The following is a 26,117-nucleotide window of genomic DNA, read 5'->3' as shown; positions in this document are numbered from 1 at the left end:
CGACTCGATGGACATGAGTTTGGGTGCACCCCGGGAGTTGGTGATGGACAGGGAGGCCTGGCGTGCTGCGATTCATGGGGTTGCAAAGAGTTGGACACGACTGAGCGACTGAACTGATATCGTCTTAAATTTTAGTATTTTCTTCATTATGGATATTTTTGCATTTATATATAAAAATTAGTAAGTTGATAACTGAGTCATTTGGGGCGCTTCATTTTCTCAAGGGATGGGCCCCGAAATACGTTTTTATCCTCTTACTTTCTTTGACACAAGAAAGTTTGGGCTTAGCAGCTCACCGGCAATGGGGAGCCAAAGCTAAAGCTGGTAAATTTCCGATTAGCGCAGATTCCAAAGGTTTACCGTGGGTGGAGAGGCGGAACTCGCGGGGCGGGAGTGGGCGGGATGGTGGTCACCTGCACCGCGGGAATTGGGTAAGGGGTACAGCATTTCTCCGCCGGCGGCGCACCAAGGGGGTGTGGCGCCCGCGCCCTCTCAGCCACCCCAGGACCCGGATGTACAGCGCGCGGGGCTCCCGGCTCGCTGAGAATGAACCGCGCTGCGCTCGAAGGCGCCTCACTGAACGCACTGGCGGCCGCTGCGCGGGCCAACCATTTCCTCCCCCCAGGCAGCTAGGCGTCCGGTCACGCACCTGGAGGCTGCCTCGCGACACCTGGCTGCATTGTTGTCGCCTCAACTGTCTACTCTCTCCTCAGACAGGACCCAGCACCCGCCCCAACCTGTGCCGGCCTTGTACCCCTTTAAGAAACCAGACACGGCCAGGGGTGGGCGTGGTCACCGTGAGTGAAACGGGGAGGGGGTGCGTAGTCGGGCAGCCCTGATTGGCCCGAGGCCCGGGCGGTGGCCACGCGCGCTTGCGCAGTGCGCGGTCGCGCGCGCCAGAGGGGAGGAGAGCGCGAGGGTGATAATTGGCCGCGGCGCGGGCCCCGCCCGCGAATGGAGGGCGATCACGTGACGCGACGGCTGGGGGCTCCCGGCGCGGGGGACGCTGGTGGCCAAGATGGCGGCGGAACTGGTGGAGGCCAAAGTGAGTGAGCGGCGGCGGCGCCGGCCAGGGCGGGCGGGGGTCGGGGGCCGGGCGGCAGGCCGAGGTCTGTGCCTTCCGCTCGGGGCCCCACGGCGCAGCCCGCCTGCGGCTCGGCGTCCTGCCCCCTCGCCCGCCCCTGGCCTGGGGGCTCCGGTTGCGGGCGGGGCGCGGGGAGGCCGGGGGCGGGGCCCCCAAAACCTCACCCCAGTCTCCGAGCAGGGGGTTCAGCCCCCCAGGCGTGAGGTTGGGTCCTCCCCTCTCCAACCCGAGCGACTAGGGTCCAGATCGCGCTGAACACAGGCACAGGGCCGCGCCTCCAGCTTGAGGCACATTCCCCCCGGACAGCATGACGGGTTGGGCTGCTCGTCCCTTCCTCGAGGTCGGCGCTCTTTGGCTTGGGGGAGTGTCTGCCTCTCACCGCTTCCCATGGTATAGTGGGCTGGCATCTGGGTCTCAAGTCTCCTCAACCAGCTGATCAGGCTGCGCTTGGCGGCTCTCTGCTCGGAAGGGTCCTCTGACTTCTGCCACCACTTCCACCATCCTGGGTGATGAACTGAGGATCCTGAACCGCCCCCAAACACAGGGTGTCTCTTGGGGGTCTGTACCCCAGGCTGGGGTTTAGAGCCCTTATTCAGCGCCCGCTCTGGTCCCAGAGCCCCGCCCCCTCCTGACATCCTTCTCACCCCGGAGTGGGCGCGGTGTTAACTGAGCTTGCCTTCCCGGTGTGATGGAGCCTTGGTCCTAGTGTCGACTCCTTCCTAACTCTTTTCTCTCAGTCATAGGTCCTGGGTTTTGCGTTCCTTCTCTTTCCCCTCCCGACAGCATTTGTGCAGCTTTGAACTCTGCTCCTGGGAGCCCTAGACTCCACACTCACAGGATCAGACCCCATTTCCAACCCCAGCTGCTTCCCTTATACTCACGCCATCACGAGTCTACTGCTCAGACCATACTCCCCACACAGCCCCTCTTTAGATCTGTTTAGACACCCCAGCTCTGGCGTCTGAAGCCCCGCTCTTTCTGCGGGTCTCTTACGTTGATCCTTGAAGTGTCCCCAGTTGGTTGCAAGGTAGGCTTCTTTAAAATGGGTCCTAGTCTGTCTCCCCTGTATTGCTGTCTGGGGTCCACATTCTACATCCCACGAATGTTACTCCTTCTAGCTTGAGGCCCCTTTTAACCGTCTTGGGACTAAGTTGGGAGCATCCCTCTCCTAGGAAGTATTTACTGTCAGATGCCCCTGCGAGGTGAGGCTCCAGAACCCTTGCCCCTGACTAGGCTAGGTTCTTGCCTGAGAAGTTTATTCAAGGCCGCTCATCTTTCGGAGGTGGGGGACGGGACCTAGCAAGACTGAGGCCCCGCCCCCTCCCCGGCTGATCTCCCCTCCCAGGGGTCCTGACCTGTAAATGTTTTCTCTCTCGCTCCTCCCTCTCCCTCCGTCTCCCTTCGCTTCCCACGGGGATCTGAAATACAGCCCTCACGGTTCTGTGATTATCGGGTATTACTCTCCCTCCACCCGAGTGCCCTCCGCCTATACCTGCATCACACACGCGGCCACCGCTCTGTTTTGAGAAATTGAGACTTGCCCTAGAGACGCAGGGGTCCAAACCCTGCCAGCCCAAGGTGGCAGCCTGTGGCCTGAAGTCCCCTGGAGCCCTGAAATTTAACCTCCTCAGGGCACTGTGGGTCTGTGGCTCTAGATGCAGGCCTGCCACTCCAGCCAGAGAGTAGGATCTGAACTATTATACCATCTAGGGCCTTGAAATATGATCTGATGAACTCTACTTGACCCTTCCATGACTGGGGCCCCCTTCCCAATTAGATCAGGTTGATCCTTTTTCAAGTTCTCTAAACCATGAGCCTCTGTCCTAGAGGCTCTCAGGACTGCCACCCAGCCTTCTCTGATCCTCTGGAACCTTCCTACATCTTCAGCGCCTTGCTGTCCCATGGAGTGCTTTACATGTCATTGAAATGACCCGCTCTTTGAGCACTTTCTTAAACCTTTCATAGTGATAGCCAGAGACTTATCTTTTAGGATGCAAAATGGGCTGATCTGAGAGGAGAGCAAGGGGGACTTATTCATATACTTGGAAATCTGAGACTCTTCACCTGAGGCCCCTGAGAGGGGTTGGGGGGAAGGGTTGGGCTGGGCACTCCCCTAGAGGGTGTGTAGCCATATGCCCTGAGTTCTGAGTTCCTGCAGTGAGGAGCCCGTGTTCAGTTGAGTGTGGCTGTTGTATCCAGGCCACTGTTTCTCCATGCGGCTCCTGAGGGGCCCAGAGTTGAGGCTCTGGAAGCTGTTGCGGGCCTGGCGCTGTTTATAAACACAGATCTGAGGGGCAGGCGGGTCAGGATAAAGCCAGGCAGGAAGTGATCTATGTAGTGCTTGGGGCTTCTTCCTGAATGTTTGCGCCCCGCTCATTCCCCCCCTCCCACCTCCGCCCAGTGTCAAGAGCAGGCTCCTGGGTAGTGGCAGCTGCTGAGAAATCCGAGTCCTGAACATATGGCAGCTCAAGAGGTGTGCCCCAGGCTGCGCGTGCACAGGCGGCTTCCGGATGTCCCCAACCTGGTGGAAGGGGCAGGTGGGGGCAGGGGCTCCCCAGGGCGGGGTGCCCTGTCGTGGTCAGACTCTTAAAGGCCAGGCCCACCTGCTTCAGGCTCAGTGGCTGGCGGTCAGCTCTTCCACATGACTTCGCCTCTCCCCTTGAGTGCCTTGGGCCTCTTCCAGAAGAAACATCTTGTCTGCAAGCCTTTCTCCTCTGTTCAAGGTAGAAAGTCAGGCTGAGGGAGGCAAAGCCTCTTTGTTTGCAGAGTTTTCGGATTCTGTGGGGGCCTGCAGACCGCTGGGTCCCCCACCCAGGGGGCATGCTGGGGAGTGAGGGGCTTCTCGGAGCTGGAGGTAGACAGCCTCAGGAGTCCAGATACCGCCAACGCTGCTGTGGACACATGGGGAGGCCTGGCACCAGCTGCTTCCGTCTTGGAGCCTCAGTTTTCTCACCTGTATAGTGGGCGCCAGTCCCAGTGAGATTAATGAGTGCGAAGGCCGGAGAGCTTGGCATGGTGGGCGTGCCCCATCTGCAGCATGGGAAGAGGAAGATCCTGCAGCAGCAAAAGGTTCCCCCTTCAAGGCTTTGCAGGCAGGACTGGGCCCCCCTCACAATTGTGAGGCTGACAGGGACCCAGGCTCCTCTGGGAACCTGGGACAGAGCTTACACTTGAGCCTCAGGCTCCTGAGTCCTGGGGCCACCGTCACATGGCACATCTCACTCACTCTTTGATAGCCAGGAAGCACCAGCGCCTTCTGGCTTTGAGGCCACTGCTGTAAACAGCCTGGCAGGGGTCCTGCCCACCTCAGACCGCCAGACTTTTTCTAGTTGCTTTTAAGTGATTTCTTGATTTCTTTGGCTGCTGTCCTGCCCTGGGCTCACCAGCTTTCCACGTCCACACTTGTCGCCTGTACTTTTTCTTTTTTCCATTTCCCCTGGAAGTTTCTCTTTCCCACCAGATTTCATTTAGCACAGGCCAGCTTCAGGGCTCTGCACAGGTGGCCCCCAAACCTGGCTGACCCATCCTTCGGGATACTTTGCTTATGGAGCATATTAGGAAGTCCACAGTATCATGGAGGGCAGGCCACTGCTGGTCAGTCCCACAGAAAGCATCAGGGTCCACTGTGCTCTTGTGTTTGATCAGATTTCGTTGGAGGGACACCACCAGGTGATACTCACGAGACCTCAGTCATCGCTTTGCCACAGCTCAGTTACAACCTCTGACTGTTGGGTCCCTGTGCTTCTCTTTTGGGGGGGATTTTGCCCCTAGGGTCACTTGCTGATGTCTGTGAGACGTTTGTGGTGGTCATGACTGGGATTTGGGAGGGCTTCTGGCATCAAGTGGGTGGGACCAGGAATGCTGCTCCATACCCCACCATGCCTAGGACAGCCACACCTCAGAGAACGATCCAGTCCCGAGGCCCACGGTGCCGAGGGGAGGACATCTGCCGGGGTGACCTGCAGATTCTTTGATGGCCTTAGCAGTGCTCAGCTGAAATAAGCCGGTGCAGGGGCAGCCTGGTAGGGAGGAACCACCCCAGTTCAGAGTCAGGTTTGGATCTTGTCTGTAACTGGAGCTCAACCCAGCCTGGCAGGGGTATTTGAAGGACCAGAATTAAGTATGTAATCACTTACCCAGCTCAGTCCCCAGCAGATGAGTTGTACTGAGCAAGTGGTGGCTACTGTCCTCTGGATTGAAGGGAAGATGTGTTTGTGGCCGATGTTGCCGACGTTGGTTGAGTACTCATTCTGCTTCTGTGCGTCATCTTCTCTGGCCCTTTCCACATGCTAATGGGGTAGACCTGTCATCCTCCCTGATGAAGAGAGGCCATCAGTATTCCCAGCTAAGGAATGGCTGAGACTGTTGACCAGGAAGCAAGATTCCCAGCTTCTGCCCTGGGACTGCTTTCAGGCTTGAAGATGGGAAAAGAGGACCTAAAACAGAAGCATTCGTGGTGTGGGGGTGGGGTGGGGGTGGGGGGCAGTCAGAGAAGATTTTGCTGCGTTGGTGATGCTGAGAAAGTCTGGAGGAGGGGAGCAGGGCTGAGCTGGGACGGGGCCTCACAGGGAAGGGTGAGCGCAGGCATGGAGGTGGGACTGAGCCCAGGCTGGGGGGCTCGGTCTTCCCTGCCACCCTCCCAGTTGGCCCGGGTGGCCCCTCACCCTGGCAGCATCTCCATCTGAGTGTGTGTGTCTGTGGTTGCTCTTCCCCAGAACATGGTGATGAGTTTCCGAGTCTCCGACCTTCAGATGCTCCTGGGTTTTGTCGGCCGGAGTAAGAGTGGACTTAAACATGAACTTGTCACTCGGGCCCTCCAGCTGGTCCAGTTTGACTGTAGCCCCGAGCTGTTCAAGAAAATCAAGGAGCTCTATGAGACACGCTACGCCAAGAAGAGCTCAGAGCCTGTACCCCAACCCCACCGGCCCCTGGACCCCCTGACCATGCACTCCACCTATGAGCGGGCCAGCTCGGTACCCAGGACTCCCCTCACAGGCCCCAACATTGACTATCCCGTGCTCTACGGGAAGTACTTAAACGGACTTGGACGGTTGCCTGCCAAGACTCTCAAGCCAGAAGTGCGCCTGGTGAAGCTGCCCTTCTTCAACATGTTGGATGAGTTGCTAAAGCCTACCGAGCTGGGTGAGTCCCTGCCCCACCCCAGGGTGGCCCCGCCTCCCAGGTTCTCCCGGCATCCAAGGCCCACCAAGTGGCCAATCAGGAGCATTTTCTGGGGGTGCATCAAGAGCTAAGGGGCTGCGTGCGGGGGGCTTGCCCCTCCCAGAAGACACAGGGACCCACTCTTGGGTCCTTGAATTAGTGAGCTATAGCTGTGTAACAAGTTACCTTAGATCCCAACAGCTTGGAGTAGCCGACACTTCAGTTTCTGAAGGTCACAACTTGGGAGTGGCCTAGCTGGGTTGTTTTCGCTTGGGGTCGCTCAGGGGGTCATGGTCCAGCTGTTGCCAGGGGCTGCCTAATCTGAAGGCTTGACTGGGGCACGGGTGGCATGCTTATTCATGGGACCGAAACACCAGCTGTTGGCTGGAGACACCAGCTCTTGCCACGTGGGCCTCTGTGGGCTGATTGAGTGTTCTCCCAGCATGGTGTGGAGTGGTGGCTTGTTTTCCCCCTGACTGTGATGGGGCAGGGGGAGGGGGCTGCAGAAAGGGAGAGAGAAAGTGAACATGGTCACACGTGTGAGCATGTGACCCCACTGGAAGCCAAGGGCTCCCCTGCAACCTCAGCTTGGAAGTAGCATGTTTTTGCTTCTGCCGTATCCCACTGGTCACATGGACCAATTCTGCTGTGCTGTGGGCAGGGCCTTCGCCAGGCTGGACCACTGGGAGGCAGGGATCACTGGAGGCCACCTGGAGGGGTGGCCGCTCTGCTCTTAGTCCTGGTGGTAAAGGAGCTGGAGGTTTGATCTGAGGTTCAACCTGATTGCCCCACCATCCCTGCCCCGCTAGCAGAAGGCTGTTTCCTAGTAGGCAGCCTGTAGGAGTGACCCTGGTCAGCAGGATCAGACCTGTCCACACAGGCAGGCCATCAGGGTGTGGGTAGGTGTGTCTACAAGAGGCGGGCGCAGCCACAGGTGGTGGAGATGATGTCGCAGAACCTTGTTCTCCTTTCTTTATCCCTTCTGTTGACTGAGGACCCGCTGTGTGTCAGGCCTATAGGGTGGCACGTGAATAGGCTCCCACCGCTTCCATGCAGCCGGTTGACTGGGCTGGGAGTGGGTATCAGCTTGGACTCAGCTTCAGAAGCTGCCCTGAGCCCCCCACCCCTGAGCCACAGCTTCCTGGGCCTCCAAGGCTCCAGAGAGCGAGTAGAATGCAATGGGGTGCTTGTGGTCCCTCCAGTTTTCCCAGGTCCCTGAGTGTTCCTATTCACCCACACACTCCTCTTCCCCCTCACCCACACACTCAAATCACAGTGTATCTCTGAGGACCTGCAGGGTGGGGGATGCAGACAGAGCCCATCATGCTTGTAGAGGCTCCCTGCTAGCACCCTTTGCTTGGGGCCTCCAGGTACCCTAGCCTAACCTGGTGCTGTGTGTCCTGAAGCCCAACATGGTGGGCCCTGGTCACGAGTCAGTCCCAGCACGCTGTGCCAGAGATCGTGGCCACTCCACGCCCCCACCCACCATGCCCCTGGCCTTGTGGCTCAGTCCCTCCCAACTCTGCTGACCCAGCACCCTGCCTTGTTCGGCGGGGGCCCCCTCTCTGCCCACAGGCTTTAATTCCAGCCCCCACCTGCTGGCCCCTCTGTCCTGCCCTAGTTGAGAGTGGGAAGGGAGGGGAGGACTGGCGGCTACCTCTCTCCTTCTCCCGGCCACCCTTGGACTTGGGGAGGGTGGGGTCGGATCAGAGGTAAAGAAAGGTGCCACTGATGGGTGGTCCTGGGGTCTGAGGCCCGCAGTGCAGCCCAGGGCTGTGCCCTCCACTGCCTTCTGTCTGGCATCAGGAGGTGTTTCTCACCAGCCCCCAGGTGGGGGCAGGTTGGCCCAGCCGCACCTGTCATGGAGGTGACGTGACAGCACAGGGGACCCAAGGCCCTTCCCTGAGTTTCTCTGTCTCTGCTCCCCCCACCCTGGCCTCTCTTGATGTCAGGACTCATTCCCCAACAACCCCCAGCATGATCCCTGTAGACTGTGGGGCATCAGCCCTGGCTGGCTGGCTGTTCTGAAGACTGAGCTGACAATTCAGACTCTTTCTTAAGGACTCAATCACCATCTTTGCAACAGGGAGGCTGGGTTTTTACCCGGAGGCTGTGCAGCAGGTTCGGCACTTGGTAGGGGCCAGGGCCAGGACTGGAGGTGACTTTGAACTCGGGGCGGCAGCCTCCTTCCCTGGCCTGGACCGTGGGCTTCCTTCCTGCACTCAAATGTGCAGTCACTCCCGGCCCACAATGCATCACTTTGCCCTGAGCCCCCGGGGACCCCGGTCACCTGATCTCCGGGAGAGTCTGCTCCCCTGTCTGCACCAGGAATCACTCGGCTCCGCTCAGAACAAAGAGGCCGACCCCACCCTGCCTGTGCTCCCACCCATTCCCCTGCCCCTCCCCCAGGATGCACCCTTTTCCCGAGTCTCCAGGACCCCCAGGGGCTGCCCGCGGTCCTACGGGAAGGCTTGATAGAGTGAGCACATACACCGGCCCTGAGCCAGCTGGCCCCCTCTGCTCTGGGACCAGCCATTCTGGGTGCCTCCCCACAGTGCCTTCTGTGTCTGGCACAGCCCAGGAGCCCCCTCAGGAGGCTCAAGCTAGCTTCCCCTTCTCCTGCACCCCAGGTCCTGACCTGCCACCTGAAAGGAGGCCCAAACAGCCTGGTTCTGTTTCCCAGAGCAGCCACTGGCTGGCTCCGGGATGGAGCCCGTGCCTGGCCGACAGGAGACATAAATCACGCATAGAGGAATGTTCGGGTTGGGGGAGGGGAGGGGAATAATGGAGCCACAGACCCGGAGCTGGAAGGACCTTAGGAGGCAGATGATCCACTCCGCAGGGGTGGGGATGGCTTCCAGAAAGGTCAGGAGACTAGCCCAAGGTCACACAGCATCCTGAGGACGGGCCCCTGGAGCCCTGTGCTCGGCCAGCTTCCCTGCTCTGAGCCCTCCCTGCGTCATGGCTGCCTTGCTCTCCTGTGGGGAAGCACCGTCTCTGAGCCACTCTGGACTCCGGGCCTCATTTCAGGACTGGGAGCCCAGCCGTCAGGGCCAAGCATCCAAGTCAGAGGCACTTACAGGGGGCCGGGAATGCAGTCTTACTTCCAGTGCTGTTGCTTGGGTCTTAACCCCCTGATGGCCTGAGGGTCCCCCAGGCCTGGCCACTTGGGCTGTCAGTGAGCAGAGGCTAACTGGGGAGGGCCAGACCTCAGGGCCACGGTGTGTGGGCGAGAGGAGGTGCTGTCATGAGATGCGCTGGCAGAAGGAAGGAGGCACGACCTGGCCCTGCACTGCCCCTTGGGGCTCCTAGCATCCTGTGGGCAGTGCCTTGTGGGGTGGGACCACTCAAGCGGCCTGGCCGGGTGATCGAGCTGCCCTGCCCAGGTCTCCTTGTGCCCCAGGAGGTGGTCGGCTGACTCTGGTGGAGAGCCACCAGTCTAGCGCCCGCCCCATTGGGCAGAGCCTGCATAGGTACCTCATTCAAGGTCTAAGCCCTTTGGCTGGTATTGCCCAACTGATAAGCAAGGCAGTGGGGTCCCTGACTGGCAAGGAATGCTCTGAGCAGCAGTGGGGGTTGTTAGTACCAGGAGCCCTGTACTGTGCATTTGTTGGGAGGTAGCAGTCAGGAGAAGGCAATGGCACCCCACTCCAGTACTCCTGCCTGGAAAATCCCATGGATGGAGGAGCCTGGTAGGCTGCAGTCCATGGGGTCACTACGAGTCGGACGAGACTGAGCGACTTCACTTTCACTTTTCACTTTCACACAATGGAGAAGGCAATGGCAACCCACTCCAGTGTTCTTTCCTGGAGAATCCCAGGGACGGCAGAGCCTGGTGGGCTGCCATCTCTGGGGTCCCACAGAGTCGGACACGACTGAAGCGACTTAGCAGCAGCAGCAGTCAGGAAGGCTTCCTGGAGGAGGTCACAATCCCACTCAGACCTGAGAGATAAGTAGTAGTTAAGCTGGACATAAGCAGGTGTGTGGGTGTGATCCAGGTGGAGGCCCAGTGGTGAGAGAGCTCGTGAATGGAGGCCGTTGTGACCGGAGCACGGTGTGGCGCAGGCCAGGGGCAGGAGAGCGGCTTGGACGTGGGTGCCTTGTGGGGTGGGGGGGGACCGGCTGGCGTGTCCTGAGGGCTTCCCAGCTTTTCTGGGCTGTATTTTACCTCTGCTCTGAGGCAGAAAATACCCCTAAGGTGCAGAGAGACAGAGTCACCTGCCTGCTGCCCCACAGCCTGGTGTGGGACCCACCCCGCCCACAGGCCCTCCGTGGCCTTCTTGGCCACCCCATGCCATGGGAGCCTGGATGGTCAGAAGGCATCCTGTGTCCTGTGTCCCAGCTCCAGGGGCAGGTGGCCTGAGCCCCTGGGCTGCCTTGGCCTTCCTTCTCTGTGGTGGTGGGAGGGTCTCCGCCAGCTCTGCAGCACGTGGTTGCCCTGGGGAGCGCCCAACACGGCCTGTGAAGGGCTCCTTGGGTGGAGGTGGTTTTCCTCACAAGGCCTCCTGCCCACAGGCATCAGTCCTGCCGGAGGAGGCTCACCTCCATTGCCCATGATCCCCTCACCTCCCAACTTTCTGCACAGCCCTGGTTTCTACCTGCCCAACATCCCTCCTCCCTCCTGTTTTCTCCACATACTAACGCACCCCACCCCCACCCCCGCACCACCTCCGCCGCCCTGCCGCTACACCCAGAGGAAGCTTTTAGACAGCAGGCTGATCCCATTCCTCCTCTACTCCAAGCACTCTCCTGATCTGCTGGCTTGTCTGCAGATCCCCTCCTTGCCCTCACTTGCTCCCCATCTCCAGCAGGTCCTGCCCTGGGGCCTTTGCACATGCTCTTCCCAACATGGTCCTCCCTGCTGCACAGCCTGATCTAAAGCTCACCTCCCTCTCTTCCTCATCACTCTCTCATCCTCCGAGGCCTGGGGCTGGCTTGTCCCCACCACATCCACGGGTCAGAGTGGGTGCAAGCAGTGTGAGCAAAGGCTTGGAGCTGAGAAGCAACCACAGGCTGCAGGGAGAATGGTGATCCCCCACTTCTGCATTCATTCCTCTGCTAATCCCACCAGCAGGAAGTCAGGGGTGTTCACCCCAGGTGGAGGAGCTGGGGTTTGAACCCAGAGCCCCTAATTGGGGCTTGTTGTACCCACCCGCCCCCCTCCATTGTGAACCCCCTGCTCTGCTCCCAGTCCTGAGCACCTCTTTTACCTCCTCTGTGACTGCACCTGCCATCCTGTTACCACTGGGGATAGGCCTTGGCTGGGAGGAGTGTCCTTGGGAGCCCAGGGGCAGGGGCCTACCAGCCAAAGATGGAAGTAGGAGGATGACCAGTCATAGCCAATCGAATTCTTTTATATATATGAAATATATATATTTTATATATATAATAAATATATATATATATTTATTTATTTATTTATCTGGTTCTGCCGAGTCTCGGGACTTCTCTTGTGGGTCAGACAGTACAGAATCTGCTTGCAATGCAGGAGACCGGGATTTGAACCCTGGTTTGGGAAGATCTCCTGGAGAAGGGAATGGCAGCCCACTCCAGTATTCTGGCCTGGGAAATCCCAGGGATACAGCACAATGGATCTTTAGTTCCAGCATGTGGGATCTAGTGCTCCAACTGGGGATCGAACTCTGGCTCCCTGCATTGGGAGCTTAGCCACTGAACCACCAGGGAAGTCCCAGCCAATTGACTTCTTGAAGTCTCTTTCTGTTTAAACTTTTGTAAAAATAGATATTTATCTGAGAAAAGGCAGGTTAACAGCAAAGCAGCCAGGTGCTTGCTCCTGCTGCTGCTGTCTTCTCTCTGTGCAGTGTGCCCCTGCTGCTGGTCTACCCGTAGCCACTACCTCCACCCTCCCAGTATACGTCGAGTACCTGCTGAGACCATTACATATGCTTTGCTGGCGGTGCTTTGCAGGGCTGCCTGGCTCTCTGTCAGGGTCCCAGGGGAGGTTTCCCTGGTTCACTTGCTCCGCCTGCCGTGAACCCTGGGGCAGGGTTCTCCCTTTAGCCCCGGAGAGGCTCTGAGGCCTGTGGGTGTGCTTGGGGCTGGGAGGGCGTGTACCTCCTCCAAGCCCCCACACCACCTGGCAGGGCCTCCCCCACCCCCGGCTGTGCGGCATGGGTGACAGCAGAGGTACTTTTGGTTCAGTGTCCACAGTGAACCGAAGACATGGGGAAACAGTGCTAATTCTCAGGACAGAGGTTTTGGAGAAAAAGGAAGCTGGGAGGGAAGTGGGGGTTGCCGGAGCTGCTGGTGGGCTGGGGTGGGGTGGGGGTTGCAGATTTTAAATAAAGCCACTGGGGAAGGCTTTCGTCCCAGTGGCATTTGCACAGACTTAAAAGACATCAGAGCTGTGTAGATTGTCGGGGGAGGAGTGTTCTGGAAGAGGGGATGGCACGCGTGCAGAGGCCCCAAGGCGGGATGTTCTTGGCAGGTGGCGAGCAGGAGGAGGAAGCCAGGGTGGCTGCGGTGGAATCAGGGCCACCAGGGCTGGGGACAGAGCCCTGCCCCCATCACTGCCGCTATCACTGCCCCTGACCCCTGAGCTGGGGGGAGCCAGGAGGGGTCTGCACGTTGATCAGATGAGCCCCGGTGGGAAAGGGGTGCCTTTGGAAGCCTGTGCCAACAGAATTGGTCAAGAGGAGCCAAGATCAAAAAATATATATATATAAAAAAAAAAAGAGGAGCCAAGATCGAAGGTGGGGGTGAGAGTCATGGAATCTTGGCCTTGAACAACTGGAAGGGTGGGGCCACCCCTGGAGGTGGACGGCAGAGGCCTGGGTTTGGGGGACACCCGCCCTCTCCCAGCAGTGCAGCGTGTGCTGTGTCCCAGCCTAGGTGGCAACTGGCCTCTCCTGGCCACTTGGCTTCCTGGAGTAAGAGTCAGCCAGTCTGGGCTGACGGCTCTGGAAAGCGCCACCTGCCCCTGCTGCATGGACTCAGGACCCAGCCGCCAGTGACCTTTCTCTCCATTTCTGCTCTGTGGCTGGCCGGTGGGCGGGCCCTTCCCTTGCCTTCCAGGAGATTGTGTGGGGTTGGGGGAGTGTGTTTGACCCTCAACTCTGCCTCGCAGCCCAACTCAGGTGCTTTGAGGCTCCTCCCCCCACCCCATAAATAATTGCCCCAGGCTCTTTGGGCAGGTCTGGGCGCATCTGCAGGTAGCCTGCTCAGCCCAGCCCTCCAATTAGGCAGCCTTCTCAGGTGCCCAGCAGGGACTCCAGAGGGACCAGCCCTCCATGCAGACAGGAGCTGGCAGCTTACTGCTCACTGAACACCCCCAGTAACAGTCCAGTCCTGGTGGTCTCGGGCATAAGGGGTGCCCAAGCTTAAGTGGGAACGGGGCTTGGGCTCAGTGAAGCTGGGGTGGGATCCCTCCCCACAAGGTCTGGCTTCTGGGCCCCAGCAGCTTTAACATTCACATTGTTTGCTTTTTAAATTTTGGAATTCAGAAGGTTCTGAAGCAGGGGTGGGCTCCTGCTCCAGGTGTGTGCTGAGGCTTTTGCATTACGGGGCAGAGTGGGGACGTGTGGCTCGCGAAGCCGATAATATTTATACTCCAGCTCCTTCTAGAGACAGTCTGCCCACCAGTGTCCTAAAGGGTTTGCCGTGGGAAGAGAGCCGACACCTTGCCTCCCCAAGGCTTGTTGCCAAGGCTGTGGTCAAAGCCAGTTCTGGCGCCCCCTCCCCAGGGGCAGCTGTAGCGCAGACCCCCTCCTCGAGTTTGTTTCCGCACCTGGCAGCCTGAGCTGCACGCTGCTCTGCACCTGCTCTTCCCACTTAAGCTGTCCTGGGGGTTGGCCTTTTGTCGGAGCACAGAGAGCCACCTGATGGGACCTACCGTATTCATGGGGCTTAGTGTTCCTCCACGTGGGGCCACAGCACATAGGCGGGCGTTTAGGTCCTTACCGTCTGTTGCTGCTAAAAACCGTTCCGCATCCCGTCTGACAGTGGTCCTTGGTCCCCCTGTGTATGCGCCACCTGCAGTGGCTGCTTCTGAGATGTTAGTCATTTTGGTAGACAGTGCTAGCTTGCCCTCCCTGGAGGTTGTCACTCCTACCAGCCATAGCCTCCTCAGCTTGTCCGTGGTGTTGGTGTTTTTTGGCCTTGCCACACAACTTGTGGGATCCCAGCTCCTGGATCGGGAATTGAACCCAGGCCCCCCTGCAGTGGAAGTGCAGAGCCCTAACCACTGGACTGCTAGGGGAGTTCCAGCCTCATCAGTTTTTAATCAAACTTTTCAATCCCTTCCAGTCTGCAGTCAGATGACTTCTCAGTGTAGAGGATTTTTTGGTTTGTTTTTGGTTTTGAGGGGTGGTGTTTTTTTTCTTGCTTCTTCAAATTTATGTTTAAATTGAGATATGATTGACATGCAATAACCTGATACGAGCTTCTGGTATAAAGTGACTTCATGTTTTGATTCATCACAGAATGATCACCACTCCTCAGGGTAGTTTTAAATTTTTAAACTTTAAAATCCAGTTCCCATACAGTGAAATCCACAGATACTTAGCTTGTCATTTGAGTTGTAGCAGAGGCATGTGCTGAGTAACCCCAGTGCCACCAAATACAGAACATTTCCATCACTGCTGAGTCGCCCCACCGCCCCACAGCCCCCAGAGGCCGCCTCCGTTCTGAGTTCTGTCACCATGGATTAGTTTTGCCTCTTCAGGAAGGTGACGTAACACACACAGCATGGCCATCTCCGCATCTGCCTTCTTTGTTTCAGCTGTACGGCTTCACGTCCGTTCATGTCGATGAATGGATTACAGGTTTTATTGTATGAGCGACCACAGCTTGTCCACGTGTTCTTCTATTGCTGGTCACTCGGGTTGCTTCCAGTTCAGAGCCACCGGAATAGATTAGCCAGGCATTCTTGCACAAGTCTTTTTGTAGACTTACTTCTGCTTATTTGGGAAATACCTTTAACAGTGGGTTGCTGGTTACAGGGCCAGGTGTATTTATTAGCCATTGGCTAACAGTTGTCCAGGATGGTTGTTCCATGTTACAACTATGTTCCCTGTTACCTCAGCAGAGAGTTCTGGTTGCTCCACATCCTTGGCAGCACTTGGAATGGCTGGCCTTGTCATTTTAGCCGTTGTAAGTAGAAGTTTCGTAGGTTTCATCTGTTTGTGTATTTATTAGCCACGCCTTGAGTGGCATGCCAGATCTTAGTGCCCTGACCAGGGACCAGACCTGAGCCCCCCTGCAGTGGAAGTGCAGAGCCTCAACCAATGGACCATCGGGAAGGTCCCTGTGTAGAGGTTTTTAAACGAACCTTGCATTCCTGGGCCAGATCCCAGGGGGCCTGGCTGTTTGCTCATGTTTTGTTAAAGATATTTTACATTCATGAGAGATGGTCAACTGTGTTTTCCCCTTCTTCATGCAGTTCTGTCAGGTTTTGGAAGCAGGGTTATGTTGGCCTCATTAAAATGAGTCAAGAAGTGTCCTTCCTCCTCTACTTTCTGAAAGAGTTTGTCTGTTTTATTTATGTCCTTGCTGAGAGGCTTGTGGAATCTCAGTTCCCCAACCAGGGATTGAACCCTGGCCCCGGTAATGAAAGCCTGGAATCATAACCACTAGGCCACCAGGGAATTCCCTGGAAGAGTTTATATGTAGTTCATATGATTTCTTCCTTAAACATCTGATGGAATCATGAGTTCATTTTTTTTTTTAACTGATAAAAAGCTTTTCAAACTTCTGTATGTTTCAATGCTAGTCTTGATAATCTGTGTGTTTGGAAGAGTTTGTTCGTACCCTCTACATTGTTGGATTTATTGGTGTGAAGCTACAGCCCCCTCTCCCGCTTCCCCCGCCCTCCCACCCTGGTCAAAGGCCCGAGGGTCTGTACTGTTGGCCACCTCTCGTTCCTGACAGTCTGTATTCTCACAGTCTTACTGTTCAGTCTAGCTCAGTGTTTATCAAAGAACTTTGGCTTTGTTGGTTTTCTCTGTTGTTGGCTTTCTAGTTCATTGACTTTCATCTTTATCTTTAGTTTCCTTCCTTCTAATGGCTTTGGCTTTCAGTTTGTGCTTTTTTTTTCTAGCCTCTTGTGGAGGAAGCATACAGCTTTCATTTTTAAATCCTTTTCTTTTTTTTGCATCTTAAACCCATTTGATTTAAAAAACACACACATTTATTTATTTCTTTATTGGGCTGTGCCAGGCCTTAGTTGTGAAGTGGGATCTTTAGTTGTAGTGTGTGAACTCTTAAGTTGCAGCCTGTGGGATCCAGTCCCCTAACTAGGGATGGAACCTGGGCCTTCTGCATTGGCAGGTGGATTCTCAACCACTGGACCACCAGGGAAGTCCAGTTCTCAGCCCTCTTGAACAGAGGGGCTATAGAGGCTGCTACTCCCCGAGAGGCCCTCAGTGGGGGACACAGGGGGTGTGAGTGTTCCCTGGACCATAGGCTGTGATGAGTGGCCCCAGGAAGGGGCAGGATCCAACCCCCCACCATCCCCGGTGGGCCCTGCATCCATCCCACCTGGGTGGGCCCAATCTGAAGAGGGTCAGGCCTGGAGGGATGATGGTGGTTGGCACCCTTGCCAGGGCCCAGGCCTGACCTTGACCCCACGTTTGTTGTTAGTTCCACAGAATAACGAGAAGCTTCAGGAGAGCCCCTGCATCTTCGCCTTGACCCCCAGACAGGTGGAGCTGATCCGGAACTCCAGGTGCGCTGTGCCTGCCACCAGGCAGCCCAGGGAGCCTCCACCAGGAAGGGTGGCCCCCACCACACGCTCTCAGCACCTTTGACCCACAGGCCCCAGGTGGGCCAGTCGTCCCCCTTTCACAGGGTCCCCCTCACTGGGAGCCTCACTGCTCCCAACATCCAGGATGGGGGTGTTCTCTGTGGGGTGTGGGGCAACATCCTGCCCCCACCCCCTTAAGGCCAGGAGACCCCCAGTGGTGACCACCTGTGTCCCCTGGGGGCAGGACCACCCTGGGTGAGCAGACAAGGGAGGCAGGCTGGTCCCAGGCTCTGACTCTGCCTCTCGAGGCCTTCAGTTTCCAGCTGGGACAAGTCACCACCAGGGCGGCCGCCCGGTGGGCACAGGGCCCACACCTACTAGCCCTCTTAGCATCCATACCGGCCCCCATTCTCCAGAGAGAGATCATTTGCCCAAGTCACCAGCAAGAAGACAGTGGGGCAGAATGTTCTAGGCAGTGCCCTGAGGCCTTTGGTTGCCGTGGGAGGTCGCGGGTTAGTCCACTTGGCTGGTCCCTGGCGAAGGCTCAAACTGGCTGCTGGGCACAGGCCCTCTCACTGACCCTCCTCTGCTCCCCATACAGAGAACTGCAGCCTGGGGTCAAGGCCGTGCAGGTTGTCCTAAGGTAAGCCCAGGTGTGCCTGGTCACAGGGGCGGGTGGGGACACGACCCTTGCCCACCTTCCCCTCCACCATCCTGGATGGCTGAAGTCCTGCCTCGCCGCACCCCAGGACCCTTTCAGACTGCCTCTGCCCCTACCTGATCCTCCCTTTCTGCTCTCTGGCCTTGTCCCTGGATGCACCATCATGCTGCCACCCCGCCCCCCGCCCCCCTGCCTCAGGCCAGACACTGGGTCCCTGAGGACCTCCCCACACCCGTACAGTCTAGCATTGAGATCCCCCTGGCAGGCCAGAATAGACACAGGTCATGTCGTCTCCCCCTAGGCCCCTGTCTGTCCTCCCCACCTCTCCCAGCGGGCCCACCCCTGCCCACGGTGCTCGTGACCCCATGGTCCCCATTGTCCTTGCAGAATCTGCTATTCAGACACCAGCAGCCCTCAGGAAGACCAGTACCCACCCAACATCGCCGTGAAGGTCAACCACAGCTACTGCTCGGTGCCGGTGAGTGGATGCCCAGCAGCCGGGTGTGCTGCGGGGTGGGGCCGAGTGCTGGGGGGCGGTGGGCACAGCACCTAGAGGTGGTCGCAGCCGGCGCATCTGCCCCCAGGGCTACTACCCCTCAAACAAGCCTGGAGTGGAGCCCAAGAGGCCGTGCCGCCCCATCAACCTCACCCACCTCATGTACCTGTCCTCGGCCACCAACCGCATCACTGTCACCTGGGGCAACTACGGCAAGGTGAGCGGCCGGACCCGCCTGCCTGCCCGAGCGCCTCTGCCCAGCCTGCCCCCGCAGCCTGGCCCTGACTAAACCGCCCCTTCCCGCCCCGCCACCCCCAGAGTTATTCCGTGGCCTTGTACCTGGTGCGGCAGCTGACCTCCTCGGAGCTGCTGCAGAGGTTGAAGACCATCGGGGTCAAGCACCCGGAGCTGTGCAAGGCACTGGGTGAGCCCCGGGGCTTTTGGCACTGCTGGGTGGGGCTCCCCTCAGTCTCTGGTGCTGACCTCCAAATTTGCTGGGGCTTGTTGTTGTGGGCGGGCCCTCCATGGAGGAACCTGGACTTCCCAGGGTCCAGCTGTCACCCTGGGGTTGGGGTGCTCTGGAAGGTCTCTAGAGAGTGCAGAAGGAAGTGGGGAGTCAGACCGGGAACCATCAGTGCAGAGGCCCTGAGGAGGGACGAGCCAGAGCTCAGTGAGTGGGCACAGAGAGGCAGGGTGAGGGCCACTGAGGTCCATGGGGCAAGGGGCCTTGGAGGGCTTGTGGGGGAGGGGAGGACCCCTGTGATCAGTGGTCCAGGCACGTGGTTCTGGGCTGATGTGCAGAGACAGGGTGCATGGGGTCAGCACTCAGAGGCTGAGGATGAGGGTCTGACCAGGGATGCTGAGACCATTCAGTTTGGGTTGTATTTTTTTCTTTTTTCTAAACCAATTAAAGGGAGTGGGGATACATAGAGCATTAAAAGCCCAAAGTGATAGCTTAGATAGGCAGATAGAACCTTCCTTCATCCTACCCTGGGGCAGCCCTGTATGGCAGTGGCTTGGGAATTCCCTCTCTGGTCACCTGGAGGCCCTGGTGGGCTGGCTTCCAACTCCATCCTCATGCAGTTCTGGGCAGCAGGGCCTGGCCACGTCCCAGTCTGACCAGTGGAGACACTGAGGCCAGCGTGGCAGAGTTAGGGCTCTGTGACCCCAGGGCCTCAGCCTAAGCAACCCTCTGCCTCCCCTCATTTTCTTCAAAGGGCCCTTTCTTCAACCCTACCCCCACCTGCCTGTTTACCTGTGGGGGCAATGGCCAACGTGACCAGAGGAGGTGGGCTCCCCACATTGGGCTTGGCATGGGGCTGGGCAGGGTTATCCAGGCACTGCGGGCCCCAGGTTGACTCCTCACTGAACGGCCAGGAGCAGCAGTATGGCAGCAGTGTGTGGGCCAGCTGACCGCCTGCTCGGGCAGCTGGGCTTGCTCTCTGCTCGCAGCGCGGAAGTCCTGTTGTGCGTCTCAACAGAACCTCTCCGCTGCACGCGCCCTCCCTCTGTCGTGTGGAGGGGGACCAGGGCCTCGCTATGAAGCATGGTGTGCGCTGGATCCATTCTCAGCTGCTCTGGGTCTTTTTGAGGGGGCCAGGGCCTCGGGGTCTATCCTTCGTTAGTACTTCTCAGCCAGAGAGAGGGGCCACAGGGTGGCTGAGAACAGCAGGGCACTCCAGGGTGGGGACAAACTGGCAGGTCGCCCTCAGCCCCATGTGGGAGGAGGAGGAGGGAAGAGCAGAGTGCCCTCCAGTGTCCTCCAGCTCCCTGCGCCCCCTGCAGGCCCACCCCCAGGGCTGCAGTGCGCCATTTCCTTCCAGGCTTTTTTCCCTCTACACCTCGTGTACTCATAGTCAGGTAGCTTTGTGGTTGGCGCCCACTGTCTTCTGATTTGTGAGAGAAGCAGGCTTGAGCGGTGCAAGGAAGCTATCTCATGGGCTCGCTCCTGTGAGCCCCTAGAGGGCCCCCAGAGGGTGCTTCTGGCCTTGGGGCTTCCCAGCTCTTGGAGGCCTTAATTTTTATCAGAAAGAACAGTCACGGCAGGTGACCTTTGTCAGCTCATCTGGGTCTTTCCAGAAAGGGTAGGCTTGTCAGGGGGCCCCCTTGTGTGCACTCAGATTGTTGTCAGAATTGAGCGGCACTGCCCAGGGCTCTTTAACATTAGCTGCTCCTCATAGTCCTGGGCCCTGGAGCTCAGACATGTGTCCCATCACTGGAGGAGGTGGGTGTGATGGACTTGCCATGTGGACCTTCTGAAGTGGGGGCACTGAGCTGTTAGCTGCTGCCCTCCCAAGCATCTCTGTGCGCTGAGGGAACCCGCTGCTCAGCCCTGGGCCTGCAGGCACCCCTGTTCCTCCCCGCTGACATCGGTCACCCCTTCCCACAGTCAAAGAGAAGCTGCGCCTGGACCCTGACAGTGAGATCGCCACCACGGGCGTGCGGGTCTCCCTCATCTGCCCGGTGAGTCAGCGCATGAGGTCATAGGGGCAGCCAGTGGTGGGTGGCGCTGGCTGGGCAGCTGTTCACACCCATCCCTCTGCCCCTGCAGCTGGTGAAGATGCGTCTGTCGGTGCCCTGCCGCGCGGAGACCTGCGCGCACTTGCAGTGCTTCGACGCAGTCTTCTACCTCCAGATGAACGAGAAGAAGCCCACCTGGATGTGCCCGGTGTGTGACAAGCCGGCCCCTTATGACCAGCTCATCATCGACGGGTGAGTCCCAGGGGCGTGGGGACCCCTTGCCTCCCTGGGCCTTTGGAAAGAGGAGCGGGGCCCTGTGACCCCTGAGGCCTTCATGGTCCCTCCCGGTGCCTCTCATCCTGTGGCAGCTCCGATGGCCCCGGGCAAGAAAGAGAGGCCAATGTCAGCCCTGGAGGATCTGTCAGGGTCTTTGCTGTCTGCTTGGCGATAGTGTAGCTTCGGGTTCAGAAGAGGAGCTCCAGACCCGCAGGTCTGCTGTTGCCCGCCCGTGACCTTGCATTTTCTGAGCCTGTTTCTTCCCCCGGGAACCTGCACAGCTTGGGGAGCGGCTTCTCCAGCGGTGCTCAACAGAGGCTTAGTCGCATCTTTCATGTGGAAGAATGAGGCGGACACGCGTCTCCCCAGCACTCTGCCCAGTTCTGTTGTCCCTTTCCTAGGGGGCAGCAGTGTGCGATCAGACTGTCCCCTGAGCCTAGCCAGCAGGCCCTCCCCACACTGAGGGGAACATGGGGAACGAGGCCATTCTCCCCAAAGGGAAACTTCACTCTGGGCTTAAGTTTCCAGAAGTCCAGCACCTGACTACCAGGCTCCTGCCAGGTGCTGGCCACACCCACTTCTGACCCCAGAGCTGGGGCTGGTGGGGTTGGGGGCTGGGTGGCCCAAGCAGGAGGGGCCATGGGGAAGCTCTGGACAGCTGACTGCATGACGGCCCCACCCACATCCGATGGTCGAGGTGCAGCTGGGGCCAATGCTGTGAGGAATGGGGTAGCCCTGACCCGCAGTGGCCGCACGTTGCTGGTCGTCACCATCAGACACTTGTCTCAGTCCGCTCACTGCGTTAGATGTCTTGCAAGCCCTCCCTCTCATCTGCTCAGGGAGGTGGGCTTTGATCATCCCCATGTTACAGATGAGGAGACTGAGTCTCAGGAGGGGCGTCCCACAGCCCAGGCCCCAGCTCCCAGGGGGCCAGGCAAGGACTTGAAGAAGCAAGTCCAGTCAGGCCAACTATGAGCCTGGGTCCCCTCCCAGCAAGGACCAAGCCGCCACTCCCACAGTGTCCAGCCTGGGGTGGGGTGAGGAGGCCCCTGGGGCCGGGCACCAGGCTGGGCCTGAATGGCAGCTCTGTTCCCGGCCTGGCAGCTGTGCAGCCTGGGCCCGCCTCCCCCTACAGGCCTGGAGCAGGTCACTTGGGCCCAAGTGCTGGTAACTCTGACAGCTCTAGGGACACACAGGCCTAGGGCTGGGTAGTGTGATGATGTCCCACACAGACTGTGATTCCATCAGCCTGCAGGGCCTGAGTGTAGCCAGGGAGGCTTCTTGGAGGAAGGGCCCTTGAGTCATACAGTTCTTCCTCAAGACTTTGCTGTTTTGTTTCTGGCCCTTAGCTGGGTGATTTAGGGGGTCCCCAAAGAACTCCATCCTTCAAGGAACTCCCCTGTGGGCATGTGAGATGGGAGGACTGAGCCAGACACAGACACTGTTACTTATGCTCTGCTTAGAGGAGAAGAGGAGCATAGAGTAGGGCTTTGGGGGATGAGTAGGAGTTTTCCAGGTGTGACATACGGCAGCCAGAGCTGTGCTCATACTGTGGTGACCAGGGGGTGATGGGGTTTGGAGGGGCCCCTTCAGCCACAGAGGGTGTACTGGACAAGGCCTCCCTCCTGTGTGATCATGATGGAGGGGATCAAAGCCACCTCTAGGCAGGTGCAGTGTGGATGTTGAACAAACGCTGAGGGCTCTGGTGGGTGTGCCCTGCTCTCGGCCCCTCCCCAGACCCTTGCAGCTGCTGTAAAGTGTGGGTGCTGGGCCCGCATCACTGTGCAGGTGGGGAGACCGAGGCCCAGGAGCAGCTGTGGCAGGACCAGAATTCAGGCCTGCTGTCACATGGCCTCATGCCTAGGGGGACTCACTCCCCCACCCTACCCCCCCGCCTCTGCATCTCCAGCTATAAAGTAAGACTTGCTGGCGGTCCATTAGGAGCAGCACCTGGGGGTGCTTCCCGCAGCCGCCCTTGGGGGGTGCTGCTGGCTGCAAGTGACCTGGGCCCCTCCTCCTCCCCAGTGAGCCCAGAGCCTCTCAGGGCCTTTGAGCCCCGTGTGTCTCCTTTCTGAGCCCCAGATTCCTCATCTGTAAACGCAGGCAGTGTCAGGATGGGAGGGTGGAGGCCAGGTAGGGGGCCCTCCTGTGGCTTCCCCAGGCCTCATGCTCCAGAGCAGCTCCGCCGTCATCTTGCCATGGGGGTGGAGGTGGTGACTGGAGGGCTCACTGTGTGTGGCCCTCACAGAACCTCAGGCTACCAGGTGTGGCCAGTGCTGTGTACTCACCCCTGCTGCTTCCTGGCCTGGATCTCCCTGCCTGCAGGGTGAGGCAGACCCAGGGCCCACCCTCCGCAGTAGCTACAAGGGTCTGGGGAGGGGCCAAGTGCCCAGGCCAGGAGCAAGGCACACACCAGAGCCTCTAGCTTCTCTTCAGCATCATGCCCTGAAGCACTGTTCTGGAGAAGGAGATGGCTCCTGGGGAGCACAGTGCAACCCTGGAGTCAGCACCCCTCTTCCTACCCCTAGGCTCCTCTCCAAGATCCTGAGCGAGTGCGAGGACGCGGACGAGATTGAGTACCTGGTGGATGGCTCGTGGTGCCCGATTCGCGCCGAGAAGGAGCGCAGCTGCAGCCCCCAGTGCCCTATCCTTGTGCTCGGTGAGGCCACCAACCTCTTCCTGGGGCTTGTCTTCCGCCCCACCGCCTGTTTATCTGAAACACGACTGTCCCGGTGGAGTCAGTCCCTCTAGAGAGGGGCATCCAAGGGTCAGTGAGCAGTCAGAGATGGTCCAAGTGCAGCCCCATCCAGAGTGCAAGGGGCCTGGGGGCATCAGGCCCCTCGCCCTGTCCTTCAAAGTGGGCCGCACGGCCAGGCTGCCCCTGCCCCTCTCTGGCCTTGATTCCCCTGCCCTACAGGTTAGCAGCACCCCCGAGCATCTGTCCCCTCTCCCCTGCAGGCACCTCGGACGCCAATGGGCTCCTCTCTACCCCCAGCGTCAACGGCGGGGGCGGCAGCGTGCTTGGGGGTGCGGGCAGCGGAGGCGGCCCAGTGGGCAGCGTGGAGAATGGGAAGCCGGGAGCTGATGTGGTGGACCTAACGCTGGACAGCTCGTCGTCCTCAGAGGAGGAAGAGGAAGAAGAGGAGGATGAGGAGGACGAGGACGAGGAGGGCCCCCGGCCAAAGCGCCGCTGCCCCTTCCAAAAGGGTCTGGTGTCGGCCTGCTGACTGCTGGCCGCTGCCGCGCCAGCCGGACTCTCGACTTTCCTGGTGCTCACCACTTGGAGGGGCACAGGCGGGCCTTGGGCACAGAGGGAGGAGTGATTTTTTTTTCTTTTCATTGTTGTTCATTTTGTTTTTTCCACCCCTTTCCCTGGCTCCTGGCACCTGTACCTCTGGACTCTCCCATCGGAGGATTAAAAAAAAGGAAAATGACAAAAAAAAAGTATAAAAAAAGAAAAAGAAAACAAAAAGCAAACTGAAAAACAAGGCAAGCCACCCACACAGCCGCTTCCCCAGCCAGTGTCGGAGCCCAGAGTCGGAGCCGACCCTGAGGGGAGGCCCAGGACGCCTTGACCCCGGACGACCATTCCAGCTGGTGCGAGGGACCGGGTGGTGGGAGTTCAGGGAGGACTGGCAGCCAAGTGGCCTCTCCCTGGCAGCGGTGGCAGCAGTGGCCACAAGTCTTGACATTCATCTGTTCCTTTGCTTTCTCTCTCCCTGCTAACATGCTCTCATGAGAGCCCAGAGCAGGGAGCCTCTTAGCCAAGAAGCCATGGAGTGGGTGGGGGTTGGGATGGGGCCTTGGGGGGGCAGGGGTGGGCAATGGGGGGACGTGGGGGGCCAGGGAGGGTTTAGCCACAGATGTGTTGTATTTTTTGAAAGTGCAATAACTTGGTATTTTGAAGACTCGGCATGTGGCCAGGGCCCCCCCCACCCCCCTGGCAGCAGGCGGGGGCCCCAGGGCGCGGCACCGTGTGGCGTGGTGGGGGGGTGGGTCTCAGTTTTCTAGCCAGCTACCTCGGTAACTCCAATTCAGGTTAACTTCCCTAGGGAACAGTGCAGGTGTCCACGGACACCGCCTCCTCGGTGGGGTGGGGGCTGCCACTTCGGAGGGGTGGAACGGACCTGCCTGGCCTCTCCATTTGGGGTGGTTCCTCCCCCATCTTCTTGCTCTTGGGTTTTCCGACGGGTACAAGGCCTGCCCGGCTCCCCCCTCCCCCGGGAGCCTCACTCTGGTCTTCCAACAGGACTGGGCGTCAGCTCCCCGCCCGGCTCTACCCGCCCCCCAGTGGCTCCCAGCCTGGGGGCTGGTTCAACGACCATGGGGGCTCCCGCAGCGGCCCCAGACGCCTCCACTGGGTGCCCAGCCCCCCGCCCAACACCCTTGTCCCCTGGAGGCCGCACCTGGTTCTCCAAGACCGCCTGTGCCCGCCGTTCTTTTTTTGCTTTTATTCTTCCCTGCACCCCTCACCCTCAGACCCCAGAATAATTTTTCTTTGTATGAACAGAACTCTCCTAGTCAGGAAGCAATATCATTTCAGGTCTAGAGAAGAAAGGGACGTAAATCTGGTCGAGGGCAAATTCAGTTTTGCTGTATAAACTCGGTTGCGCAGTTCGGCCCCCCCTCTGTCTGCACCGGCAGCTGAGGGCCACTGTTTTCTAATATTTGTATTCTAATTTAATTGTTTTTTAAAAACGCAAATAAAAAAGTCAAGGTGAAGCTACCATAGTGTCCGCCTCTCTGTGGGTCGGGGGCCATGGCCGGGAGCAGAGGACAAAGCCAGAAGCCCATCCACACTCCATGCTCCTGGCTGTGCCAAGGGACCTTCTGGCTTCAGGAGGCACAGTATCCAGTCCAGTCAGAAAGGTTCTACCTTGAACTTCGAGGTTCAGTGTGTGTCTGCTGGGCCGGGCCAGTTCAGAAGAGCCACCAAAATACAAGGAGGGTCCCTGCTCACTCTGAGGGGCCAAGAAGATACGCACATGGCTAATAAGCTCATAGAAAGATATCACCAGTCAACGGGAATATGTGCTCCTCGTCCCCACTAAGATGGCTAGTCAGCAAGGATCAGGGAGAAGTGAGGCCCTGGAGCAGCCGCAGTGGGAGAGCCCCGGCCAGGGTTGCCATTTGGCCCAATGGCTCTGCTCAGGTGTCTTCCCGAAAGGTAAATGAAAACAGGTTCACATAAACACTGGTACATAAGTGTTTGTGTGGTCATAGCAGCATGATTCACAACAGCCAAAAGGTGGTTGGGAAACAACCCAGATGTCTGTCA

General features: G+C 58.5%; 1 protein-coding gene across 1 annotated transcript; it reads left to right on the top strand.

Annotated features, from left to right (window-relative positions):
• The first annotated feature begins 859 nt into the window (after positions 1 to 859).
• On the top strand, positions 860 to 25,566 carry PIAS4 (protein inhibitor of activated STAT 4). Its single transcript, XM_061422642.1, has 11 exons — positions 860 to 1,045; positions 5,800 to 6,226; positions 16,844 to 16,928; positions 17,548 to 17,589; positions 17,995 to 18,085; positions 18,192 to 18,320; positions 18,422 to 18,527; positions 20,493 to 20,566; positions 20,655 to 20,815; positions 23,368 to 23,498; positions 23,798 to 25,566. Exons 1-11 carry the CDS (start codon positions 1,019 to 1,021, stop codon positions 24,064 to 24,066), a joined length of 1,542 nt encoding a protein of 513 aa, XP_061278626.1. The 5' UTR covers positions 860 to 1,018; the 3' UTR covers positions 24,067 to 25,566.
• Positions 25,567 to 26,117: the final 551 nt, after the last annotated feature.

This window comes from Bos javanicus, chromosome 7 (genome assembly GCF_032452875.1).
Source record: "Bos javanicus breed banteng chromosome 7, ARS-OSU_banteng_1.0, whole genome shotgun sequence".
In the NCBI taxonomy this organism is placed as follows: domain Eukaryota; kingdom Metazoa; phylum Chordata; class Mammalia; order Artiodactyla; family Bovidae; genus Bos; species Bos javanicus.
The sequence above is the reverse complement of the archived record's forward strand: the minus strand, read 5'-3'. Positions and strand labels throughout refer to the sequence as shown.

Coding starts and splice junctions, on each gene's coding strand:
- PIAS4 (XM_061422642.1), top strand. CDS start 1,019: ATGGCGGCGGAACTGGTGGAGGCCAAA. Junction 6,227..16,843: donor GCTAAAGCCTACCGAGCTGG/GTGAGTCCCTGC, acceptor GTTTGTTGTTAG/TTCCACAGAATAACGAGAAG. Junction 17,590..17,994: donor GCCGTGCAGGTTGTCCTAAG/GTAAGCCCAGGT, acceptor TTGTCCTTGCAG/AATCTGCTATTCAGACACCA.